At 47.4% G+C, this 11,823-nt stretch overlaps 3 protein-coding genes across 3 annotated transcripts; 1 reads left to right on the forward strand and 2 right to left on the reverse strand.

Annotated features, from left to right (window-relative positions):
* Nucleotides 1–501: 501 nt before the first annotated feature.
* On the forward strand, nucleotides 502–1,368 carry K444DRAFT_629728 (uncharacterized protein; the record flags this gene model as incomplete). Its single annotated transcript, XM_024883102.1, has 3 exons — nucleotides 502–871; nucleotides 919–1,004; nucleotides 1,057–1,368. 3 exons carry the CDS (start codon nucleotides 502–504, stop codon nucleotides 1,366–1,368), a joined length of 768 nt encoding a protein of 255 aa, XP_024736762.1.
* A 4,465-nt stretch (nucleotides 1,369–5,833) lies between these two features.
* Nucleotides 5,834–8,317, reverse strand: K444DRAFT_401767 (HET-domain-containing protein). Its single transcript, XM_024872529.1, has 3 exons — nucleotides 8,052–8,317; nucleotides 5,955–7,994; nucleotides 5,834–5,887 (listed from the first exon to the last, which is right to left on the reverse strand). Exons 1-2 carry the CDS (start codon nucleotides 8,125–8,127, stop codon nucleotides 6,037–6,039), a joined length of 2,034 nt encoding a protein of 677 aa, XP_024736763.1. The 5' UTR covers nucleotides 8,128–8,317; the 3' UTR covers nucleotides 5,834–5,887; nucleotides 5,955–6,036.
* Nucleotides 8,318–8,559: 242 nt separating this feature from the next.
* On the reverse strand, nucleotides 8,560–9,547 carry K444DRAFT_401772 (uncharacterized protein). The gene has a single exon (XM_024872530.1). The coding sequence runs from the start codon at nucleotides 9,463–9,465 to the stop codon at nucleotides 8,833–8,835; it is 633 nt and encodes a 210-aa protein (XP_024736764.1). The 5' UTR covers nucleotides 9,466–9,547; the 3' UTR covers nucleotides 8,560–8,832.
* Between the last annotated feature and the right edge of the window lie 2,276 nt (nucleotides 9,548–11,823).

Below are 11,823 nucleotides of genomic sequence, written 5' to 3' on the forward strand. Positions count from 1 at the left end.
TAATAGACAAAGAGATATTTTCTCGAAAAATAATCATAGATCTAGGCTTGGGATCGGGAACCATTGAATAACATCCGCCGAAAACAGTTTGAAATAATTCATCGATGCGTTCTTTTGTAAACAACTCCGAGCCATAGACTTCCTTTTCCCTTCCTTGAAGCCGAAGGATTAACTGACGAGACGTCTAGCAACCAAGAAGAACTATTCTTGCAAATGCCTACAGTAGGCAATAATTGAATGACACTCGACAATTGAAGGAATACCGAGCTTCTCTGCTTCAAGAGTGGGCAATTCGTTCCGAAATGGAAAGAGGGGTAAAGCCCCACAAATCCCCCCTGTTCAACCACCCTGTTTTTCGTGGGGCCTCGAGGGGTGGACAGCGCAACATGTTTTATTAGACGGACTTTTTCAGATACACAACTTTCGATCTGTTATCCAGATCTCTTTCAATTCCGAATATACCTCCGCCCTGCTTATTATTGACAGTCCATGAAAGTAAAAATGCCAACACCACAACTCAAAGGTCCGGGCCTGCTCCTCGTCAACTCCAAGATTACCCGTCCCGACATCCTAGACGAAGAGATGTTCATAAACTGGTATAGCGCGGACCATATTCCAGAAATTCTCAACACGTCGGGCGTCGATTCAGCACTTCGTTTTAAGAATGCAGACGCAAAAGCTGAAAGACCATACATGGTCGTGTACCCTATGGGCAACATTGGCTTTACTCAGTCAGAAGAGTACAAGACGAAGATTAATATTTACAGTGATTTACTGCCAAGGGGAGGTCCGATTTACGATTTAGTAGATATGGATGTGAGGGTCTATTCATTTGTTGACAAATATGAGCCGAATGGTCCTGTAGAACCAGGTAAATAAGCGATCGAGAACTGATCGGGAAGAGGCTCAGTGTAGCAGGTCAAACCAAGTTGGTCGTCCATGGCGGATTTGACCTCGGGGATAAAATCACCGAGCAGGATTTTCATGACTGGTACAATAAAGAAGTAAGTGAATCAAGGGTATCTGCGAATCAACGACACTAATCTCAACTTACAGCATTTTGAAAACCTGGCTAAAGTTCCTGGATACCTACGCTCAACTCGGTACCAGCTGCTGGGACATCGATCAAACGGCCAGATGAGGGCAGCCGGGGGCCTTCCCCCTCGGGAAGAAGACGTTGACACTCCGACGCCGGCGAAGTTTCTGGCTTTGCATGAGTTTACTGTTGATGAGGCAGATATGAAGGCGTTTATTTCAACGATTGACACGGATTGGTCGAGGAGGATTTTAGGAGGTGCGGCTAGGGTTGAAAATCCCGCTTACTATCGTTTCATGCAGGGTTGTGGTGACGGTAGGCTCTTCCAATAGAACTTGCTGTTAAGTTGTCATTCTCCCGAGTGTGAATGAATAGTTGTTCTCACTGCGAGCAAGGCAGGGTATTGCTTACTACACCTTTTAAATATGACTCTTATTTGCCAAACACTTGCCTCGAGTGCCGTCGTGCAAATCACTCAATAATGCCGAATAATAAAAACTTACCAAATTCATATTTATAATTTTGTTCTCCAACTCGCACAGTCCCCTTACACTACACAACCCAAGAATTCTTCCCCAGCCATCGTACAACGGGACTCTAGCTACACTGGAAGCGCTCCGACGGTAAAGCTAGGGAATGCGAGTTCAGTTACCGTTCTCAGCAGTGCTTTTCTTCTGCTCGACAGGTGGAAATGCCGTCGGGCTCTAGTGGGAACCACCAGGGAGAATCACCAATACTGTTGATTGAAATAAGGCATAGATATTGCCCTTTACTTGCATTCCATAGTTTGAAAGTACTCTCGCTGTCCCCTCTACGCCTTACTAGCAATCAAGTACAATTTGTTTGGCCCGGGGTGGAGCCAGAGGATCAAACCGCGGTCCTCCAGAATGTCATCAACGGCCAGGGGGACAACTGGTCATTCTGCCCGGAGTACTGCTCCAGTACGCTGCCTCCATCACGATACAAAAGCAGCTGCTGATGAATAAAAGCCCAAATGAGTTTCTTCAAGGGGGATTTCCAGGTATGAACATTTTCGAAACATCGAGGAACTAGGTAGGATCACTTGACAGTCTACCCCGGAGACCTAATCACCAGTACTTTCACGCTAAATGCTTCTTCCGGGGTATGGCTAAATGGTGCATTAATCGCTCGTGGCACTGAGGGAATCGCAGCCGCAGAAACACCCTTCCAAGCTTCTTTCCACTTCGACCCTCGGAAATACCGTGAGAAACACCCTCTATTTTGAAAAATTTTAAGGCCGACATGTAATTGAAAATAGTCGCATCAAACCATTACCAAACGGTACACACATATCAACAATTGACTTGAATTGGTGCTGATAATACCCAGGCGTACCTCGTCATCGAGCTTCAGCATTGAGCACAATGGGACTGGGGGAAAGTTATCTTTCATGATATTCCATCGAGACAGAAACCGCAAACTCTACTTGGTGCTCGGCGTAAGTTAGATTCCCTCGTGAAAGATACTCTTGTTTACCGGGGCTAAGCCTGATAAAGATCCGCACAATGGCACATGGACTATGTCGACACCAGTTGCATTTCCGAAAACTGGGGCGACCACTTGCTACATTTCCAGTGTTGAAATGAAAGGTCGGCGAACGGGGCCTGCGGTCATGAAGAGATGCGTATCAAGTAAAGTAAGAAGTCTTCTGCATGATATCATTCCAAAATGTAAGTCCATATCCATCATCTCTGGCCTCCCGGTGATTCCGCCATTGGTATCGCAGGGCCTCCATCGTGAAGCCCATATAGTTTCTGTGTTTGCGGTGCGAATAATTTAGCCGGGCTACAATTACTATGAGGAATCGCTTCTAGTACGGTACTTGTGTGTATTGGGTTTTCAGAGGCGATTTTGTATACTTTCAAATTGCTCCTTCAATAATCTCGTGTTTCTGTGCAGCCTCATTAACAAGAATCCAATCCCCGCAATTACTGCAACACCCACCATGACAACGATAGCAGTTCCCGCTTTAGTACCTGTGCTCAAGCCTCTATTTCTATTTGTATTCGATGCTTTAGTCGAGGTGGATGAGTTTGACGGTGGTAGTTGCAGAGGCCTTTGCCGGGAGGAGCTCGAGGAGCTTGAGGTCGAAAGAGCGCTCGTAATTAATTCTCCCGGCCATGCAGCTCCGCCAATTGTGGTCATGTTTATGTAGCCTCCCGGGAAGAACTGAACAGTGCTATTTGCACAGCAAGCCGAGCCCAAGCTGAATCCAGGAGCCGAACAGCAGTAGTATCCATTTCCACAATTATACACCCGGTTAGGGAGTTTTTTTTTTGCGACTGCACTTGTGTCACGAAATTTCCAACTCCGATCTCCCTAAATCCTCTTTCAATTGTGGGGGGACACCGAATTCAACATACCAGATCTGCAGAATGTAGGGCAACCAGCTGGGTTCCACCCGCACTTGATGACACATCATTCGTTCTCATAATGTACGATAACACCACTCTAGATTGCACCAATAGTTCCCTGAAGATGCTCTTCCTTAAATTCATACCAGGCGTCCCACGACTGTTCTGTTGGGGCTCCGAACGGGCTCGCTTAAAATTCAGGGGCAGCTTCGCTAAACAATAATTTAGCGAGCCCCTCTGCATCAGCGGACTCATCGCAAATGGACAAGCTTAGGTTGTTCTGGAATAGTTCTGATCTCAGCTTCCAGGGAGGTATAGGTTCCAGTTTTTTTGATCGACACGATTACCAAGGTGGATCAAGCCCTCCGAAAGCCCCAGACTTTGATCTTTGGATCGTTTCGCCCTAAAATTGTGACCTGCGCCGTCGCCCTCAACACGAGAGACGTGGATATGGAATGCATTGACTGGAACGTGGGGGACTGTGAATGAAAATTGGTTTCGGCTGGGTAATCTTATCGGTCTCTAATGACTCCTCTAAATGAGGACGCCATCGCGAGCAGAATGTTTTCTCTCTGGCCACATATCGACAGAGGGTCACTTAATTCATCATCTTTCAGGGAGACATACCAAGATAACGGCGCCATCGACCTTGATCCCCGGTTTGGAAACTTGGGAAGAGCGGGCAACGTCACACTTTCAACACGGATCACGGTGGCATTGAACACTTTCTGGATGATTTCACGAGAAGCACGAGTGTCCGACCACTTTAAGCATGTCAATTGTGAGGCCGGGCTCATTCGAACCACAACTTCTATACCACTTGCCGTCAACCTGGTTGCAATCATCATTTGTAATTGGGCCTGGGCCGCAGCTCTGACGCTTACATCTCTCATCCTACTTTGCTACTAAGTCATGAATATCTGGTTCCATTATCACATCAGCACGCCCGATGTGCTGGGCTATGTCTCGTCCATGGCGATCGAGAATCATCATGTTCCCATTCCCGGCGGACATCCTGGAGTGAAAAGTAACCTGGATAGGCTTGAAATGGCGGAGTACTTAGAAGATATGAGGGTGAGGATTGGCGATGTACGGAGTGGTGAGAAGGTTTGGAAGACTGCGTTTGCTGCTGAAGGGAATGGCGTTGTTCTGCATGAAAAGGGGAGAATGGTAACTTGAGCTAGGTTATGCATTCAATAATAGATTTGCAATAGAGCCTTGAGGCCGAAAGACGAGAGTCTCAGCAACAAGACACTGATAGCATCACTCTCTTCCTCGCTTCCTGTCTGTCACTTTCTGACCCTCAAACTCGGCCCCCAAAATTTCAATATCGCCGCACCAACCTGGAAAGATAACACGACGGTGAAAAAGTACTGAAGTTTATATATAAAGCTTTTCTTGACAGCCATCGCACTTCGAAGTACCTTGGAAATATTGTTGATTAGGAAAAGAAACCCCGAAAGCCTCCTTCATCGCCTGATCATAACAAAACCAGTGTTGGGCATTAGGTAAGGTAATTTAAGTTCAACCTAGGTTATAACTATATAGGTAACTTACCTACAGGTCTTATATAGGTAAGGTTACCTACCTATATAGGTCGTAGGTTAGTATAGATTTAACCTATAATTTTCACGTAAATATAGTCAAATTAGCTATCCTGTTAATTCCATAATATAATACTTAATTATACTTTGTATTTCAGGAAAAAATAGTATTCTAATAATTTAATTATACTTCATATAAGTTAGGTTAAACCCTAGTGGCATAAGTAAACCCCAAATAGTCTTCCCAACTCCTTGAATCTTTATTATACTTATCTTCTCTACTGTTCTACCCACATAAGCTCTTACTAAATTAAAATTACGCCTTGACTACTAATTATAACTTCGTTATCTTCTCCATTATCCTCCTTTACCAAATTATCAAACCGTCATCTTTAGGGGTGATGCCCTAGCGTCTCAGGCGAATTCCCGAGTAATTCGTACGCTTGATTAATTAAACCAGATTTAGAGCTCTCGTGGGGATCAGGGAAAAAGATTCTATCGCTTGGGAAGCTCGACATCTTCATTTGTCAGCTGAAAAAAGGGGGTGCCTTTCAGGGGCTTGGTACAGCTTGATTAGCGCTATTTTTGTACGGTAAAAGCAACAAAAAGCACTCAAGTATATGGTATTAATTGAGGAGAAGCTGGATATTATTAAAGGTATTTTAAGAGATTTTCTTTTTAATTCTTTGTGGGCACCGATTCCGATGCCGGAAATAGTACCAAGATCACGTGAAAACCTGTAGGTTAAACCTACGGAACCTATAAACCTATAGGTAACCTACCTATAAAATCAATTTAGGTTAGGTTACCTACCTACAGAGGTTATAGGTAGCGTAGGTTGAACCTATTGCCCAACACTGAACAAAACCCAAGGCTTGCGGGCTTCGAAACTTTCAAGCCGTTATCAAGCTCGAGGTGAGCTGTATTCCCTTCTTAAAGAAGAGAGTTAGTGCCTTGGTAGGTTGAGGCTTTGACTTAGTGATGGAGGGTTGTGCTCACCTAAATTAATTATTCTCACCAGCATGAGCCAAATCCCCGAGAACCCAAGCCGAACCCTCTGTCAATCTCTCTCTTGGTGTGTTCAGTGAATCGAAAACCATGTCAGCTCGTCCAGATTCTCGGGAAATGCTTCGCCATTCATGATTCCATGGACGTAACATGGTCCAACGAGGCGGTAGTGGTCTCCAATCGGTCGAAGAACGAAGGGGACGCGCCCTCCTGCTAGGACGGCAATGCAATCCCCTACTTTGGCGGTAAATGGTACTGCTGCTAAATAGCCTTTCGCGGTGGTACACAAAGGAGTTGTTGAGTTGATGTCTAGGTCGAATAAATTCTGCTTGATACGCAGCTGTTCTACGTATTCCTCGTGTGTGCTTGTCGTTGTTAGCACACTATGCCATTCTCTGAAATTGTTCTCCATTTCCTTTAACGATAGACTGAACTGCCCATGGGTACTTCCGCTTATCCGATCCCAGCAGAGTGTTCTCGTTATAACTTCTCCCACTGGCTCCCCTGTGGGATACTTTGTTAATGAGAAGCCGACATTGCAAGACATGCGCCAGCTTTCTATTGTTTGTTCGTCCAAAAAATGTCTGGTGTATGCTTTCGGATCAGCAAGTGGCAATACTTTGACTTTGTCGAACTTTTGCCCCCTGATCCTCAAATTCTGGTCATCCGTGGAGATCGAAAATATTGCCTCGGAGTTTCTGCTCGCTTTCATTGATCTGTGACTCGTATACAATACTGCAGGGACATCAGACCAATACGGGACCCAGGAAGGACGATCAAAGTTTGGTGTAGTGCTAGTTGCATGCTGCAAGATGTCTAGTGACTTCGTCAGGTTCAAATGGCGCTTGGCCACATCTGTGAAGACCTGTGCGGTTGACTTGTTGTAATCTGGAAGTGGTAGGAAGGACTTGAAATTATCCGATAAGCCAAGTATACCGAATATGATATCGCGCGGATCTGAAGCAATGAGCTCTCGAGCCCATCGAAGAACCGCCAATGGCTTCGATTGTTCGACATGGGCATTGGCTACTGCCTGAAGATGTCTTAAGGCCCCGGAGAGTAAATTCCAGGTCAGAAGCTCTTTTCGAGTGCGACCTTGACAAAGGATATCCTGCCAGTCGAAGAAGTCGTCGTATTTCGCAGCCCGATTTGAACAGATCAGAGTTGCTGACCTAGCTAGGGCGACCTCTTGAACGACCCAAACACGAGACCACCACCGGCGTTGTATGATATCGTTGAAGCCACGACAGAGGTCAGTTAAGACGCCGCTAAAACATAACTCATACATCTGCGATTGGATCTCCTGATAGAGAGGTGACGACGACTGGGGATCTTGTCCTGAGCTCTCGATTCGTTTCATTTCTGTAACCATTCGATGCAAGTAGTCTAAGAAGAGATCTGATACTGGGATAGAGCCTCGGTTCAAAGATGGCCGGCCGTTCACACTGGTGGGGTTCCCATTATTTTGTTCTTGTTCGACCACAGTTTCCAAGATAAGGAGAGGGGTAGTGTCTTGTCCTTCGGCGGCAAGGGATTGAGCTACGGGATCCGGAGTTGTCGTTTCCTTGGACGATTCCCCCAACCAAACCAAGACTTCGGTAGCCTTGGAATACACATTCCGCATCATGCCAACCTGATGGCCTCTCTCATTATTATCTTTCTGATTAATGCAAATAGCGTCAACCCACAACACCCGGTTCGAATTTTCTTTGCGAAGATATCGAAGCGCAAGTTCACAGTTTTTGGTCACCCAGATTCTAGTGCCGTCACATCTGATCTGGCTAGATCGCTTGCGGTCGCCATCTTCCGTGGCCCAAGTATATGACAAGGCTTCGTAGTCATGCTCCTCTTGAGATCTGACTTCAGCGAGCGATATTTGGATTGGAGATGCGAAGTCTCCGGGATGCAAGGTCAGAAGCCTGATAGAGTCTGAATGCGGTAATGGCGTGTAGCTGTACGTGCATTGTGACTGCGGCTTCCTCGCCCTCGCTGCCCGAGTCCAACAGGACCTCGCGCTGGGACGGCGTTTCTCTGATTACTTGTCAGTATATTCTCGAGTGAGTGGATGAGGGCAGCGAGGTGACTGACTTCGTAAGCCAGCCTTGGACTCGGGAAACTTCTTGAGAGAGGAAGGCTGAGCAGGCTTTGCAGTCCTTCTGGCCATTTCTTGTGAGAATGCGCGATGCTGCGGCTTGCGAGAACCTCAGAACTGATAAGCACGAAGCAATAGTTGTTTGCGAAAGGAAGCAGAACAGACAGGAGGTCGTGAGATGAGAAATCAATGATGGAAGGTTGATCAGGCTGCGAGGGTGGATTTTTAGGCTTTCCCAGCTGAGTGTCCGACAGGACATACATGATTGGATGGCGAACTTGAGACTTGTACCGCCCGGTGCAGAGCTTTCCCCACCTACTGTTCAAGTATGCAAGAACCCAGCAAATAATTTCATATAGGCATTAGACGATCCGTTGAAGACGCGAGCGTGAGAAGAAGGATTGTGAGAACGGGGGAGAGAATACATCACGTGACTTGTGAGCATTCCTTGAGACCTTGAACACATCAAGATTGGGAGAACTTAGGTCCCCACCAATGATATTGCCGGAGTATAAGTGGAGAGCGACTTCGATCTCCTGATATCTGATGACCTTGGCAACTCTTATCTGGTTAAGGTAAGAATCCATTCTCTTTGCAGGCTCAGGCAAGACATCGAGTTGACGCGGAGTGTGGATTTTAGTGGTTTGCCTTGTAGGACGACTCCCTGTTTCACTATCTCTTTGACTCCCAGTATAGTGCAGTAACGATAAGGCCGATACATAGTCCATGTTTCCCAACTTGTGAAACCCCTCGATAAGACCCCGACCCCTGGCCTTTTCAGTTCTTTCTCGGCAAACCCCCACCCATTCCTCGAGGTCTCTCATTCATAAATCTCCTCAATGCAGCATCTGCCTCCCCTCTCGTTATATATACTTGTGACAAGTCCCAAATGTGATAAAGGCCGTACCTTGCGACATTGTTAAGTGTCTTCCGCGGCGACATATTATTTGTAGCGTTCGTTTGGGGAGGTTCATCGTTTGGGAATTTTGGCACCTTCATGACTTGAAGGATCTCGTCGCCCAAGTAGAAATATTCCTTCGTGTCGTTGGTAGTGATCCACAAAGCTGTGTCCGTGCTTTTCGGCTTCCCGTCATTCAGCTTCCGCCACTGATGAAATTTGTTGGGCGCAGCAGAGATAGCAGGCGGATACCAGTCGATCTCCATCTCCGAGAAACTTGATGTTGCCAGAGCGTATGTGAGGGCAGCTGTAAAGGTTGGGGATGGATCTGTGATACCATCGGTGAGCCAATTCAGGTACCACATCGGGGCATCGCATAGCCTTCTGCCTTTAAACTTGCCAAAGGGCAGGGTGAAGTCTGCGAGAGGGGGTTGGATTTGGAGTTGCGGGGTACCAGGCTCGGGAGGATAGTCGCCCATGACGGTGTCGCCTTCGTAATCCGTTCCCGCCATACTGGAGGATGAATATGCAAGGCGCGGAGGTCTTGTGGTTGTCGTCTGGAGTTCAACTAGAGCCGGTCGGAGTTCTGGGTTTGTTGAAGGTATGGCGTTGTGATGGGGCTACCGATACGTATAGGCGGAACAGCTCTGAGAAGCTGTCCCTTGGGCTTCGCAAAGTTAGTGCGGAGTGGTTTTGCTTGCGTAAGAACTGGATATATCGTGGAATGAAAAGACGTTTGATGGAAGAGGTTGGACGCGTCGCGTCGATGATAAAGGTGTGCAGTGCGATCGCGGAGTTGGAGCAAGGCTGAGCAAGCCACATCTTCTTTCGTAACCCCTGTAAGGAACGGGAGCGCTTTTGGGATCCTTCCGATTGGATCGGTGCAGTTTCCTCTGAGCCTCCACGAGATCTAATACGCCTGAGCAGGCTTTGCACCCTCTGGCCATTTTTGGAGCAGCAGTTCAATAAGTTGTCCCCAGACCAGGCCACCAAAAGCGCAGGGGTAGGTGAGCAAAAGAGGAAGCAAAATGCAGGAAAACTTGACAGGCATGCGCGAGAAAGTCAAATTCGAGAAGGTTGGGCAGGCAGACATCGCATATTCTGCTGGATTTGTGATTCTCCGGGCCGCCTGAGTGGCAGACTATCCCGCAGCCAACGCCCAATTAGGGGAGTATCTGAGGCTCGAGGCTTGAACTATCGAGTTCCTCGGCCAGCCATCTTCACAAGAAGCGCGTACAGACGTGCAGGAGGTTTTTTGACATCTGCAAGAATTGATGAAAAGTTGGGAAAGGGGAGGGCGGGGACGAGTCATTGAATTCGTGTCACGTGAACACAGCCACTTCATTCGGGTCTAAACCGCATTGGAAGGGTGTTCCACACCCCCTGCGGAAGACACATCAGCAACACCTTCCCTGAGCTTCCTCAACGACAACTCAGCCTTCCCCTCTCCCCTCCGCTCTTCGTGTTTGCAGCTTTGCAACAACTTCTGCACAAATCAAACGACCACGATCTTTGATCTACGACTGCAGCTACTATTGACGCCGCATCCCAGCGCAGATCTCCATTTGCCGGCCTCCTCCTGAAGCCCCAATCCTAAATCTGATATGTTCCTGCTCTTCCTAACGGCACCACCCATACGTAGTGCCTTGCTAGTCTATGTCCTACACGTCTCGGTAGACACTCCGTTCCTCCACCTTTTCCCCATATGAAATTTAATCAGGTTAGACCTTCGGGTCACTAATCACCCCGCGTAGAAGGAGGGAGGACAGGAGATCAAAGATAAGGCCATTGATTGATGGCGAGGTTATGATGCCCAGTACTGTGCGGGCATGTGCGTACCATACGGATGATCGTCGGCTTGGTTCTGATGAAGCTCTTGGGTTTCCGCTTTGGGCTGAGGGTTTTCGAATTTGGAAACCTTCATCGTAGTATCGGGTGTTGATTCCTTATTCCCATACTTTGGATATGGCATCGGCGATCTGCTTCATGCAGTAGCCACCTTGATGCCGCAATGTCAGTCGCCTAGCTTGCATGGATGCAATATGGGCAACTCAGAACGTTCTAATGTGGCAGAAGGACAAGGAACAGAAGTCCTCTGGCGAGCAGCTGGAGGGTTCAAACGAATCGACCTCCTCGGATGCCTGGCAGAGTATCTTCCCCAGATACCTGAATGCGTTTGGGGCGCCTCTGTGCATCGCAGTATGTGCTTACCTGCCTTTTCCATCCTCTCTCGATGGGTATGCCAAGCGGTTCAACATGTGCCGGCTAACTGCTAGCTCACTGCCGTTCTCCTTCCACCTCGGGGTCTAGTCCTTATCAGTTTTCTCTGCCACGTCTCATTCGTCAGCCCTGCCTGTCCCTTCACGTTACTGCCATGGATCAGCGACCACCTTGTAGTGGAGGTAATGTTCTCACTCGGTTCTGTTTATCACGTCCTTGTTTGGGAGCAGCTTTATTGAGCTGCAAAGTTGGCAGTCTTCTGTTAACTGGATCTGGTCGCTGACTCGAGCTGCCTTATCTTTCAATCCCAAACACTTCGAGACAAATGACGACGGTGAGGGCTAGTTGCTGGCTATCACTGCTGCTTTCTATGTGATCGAGATGGATACCTCCTTTGCGTGGAGTGTTTTGGGTATAAAGAAGTGATCTCGTCGCTCCTGAAATCTCTCTCATCAATTTATTCCCATCTTCAAGAACCATCATCACAAATACAAAACTTATTTCCATTCACCAAACCATCAAAATTCAATTCCCTGACACTATCAATACGTCTGTCTTCGGAATAGCATCACCTATTCCAACCTCGATCGATGACTTCAGCACGGTCTACGCTGCTAGTGGCCAGGCTGCTGATTGCTGTACAATTTCTT

Source organism: Hyaloscypha bicolor, assembly GCF_002865645.1.
Source record: "Hyaloscypha bicolor E unplaced genomic scaffold K444scaffold_73, whole genome shotgun sequence".
NCBI classification, from domain to species: Eukaryota; Fungi; Ascomycota; class Leotiomycetes; order Helotiales; family Hyaloscyphaceae; genus Hyaloscypha; species Hyaloscypha bicolor.

Excerpts from the sequence above, each read along its gene's own strand:
- K444DRAFT_401767 (XM_024872529.1), bottom strand. The coding sequence starts at position 8,127 with ATGGCCAGAAGGACTGCAAAGCCTGCTCAGCCTTCCTCTCTCAAGAAG. Across the intron at positions 7,995-8,051 it reads GTCCAAGGCTGGCTTACGAA|AGAAACGCCGTCCCAGCGCG; the intron begins GTCAGTCACCTC and ends ACAAGTAATCAG.
- K444DRAFT_401772 (XM_024872530.1), bottom strand. The coding sequence starts at position 9,465 with ATGGCGGGAACGGATTACGAAGGCGACACCGTCATGGGCGACTATCCT.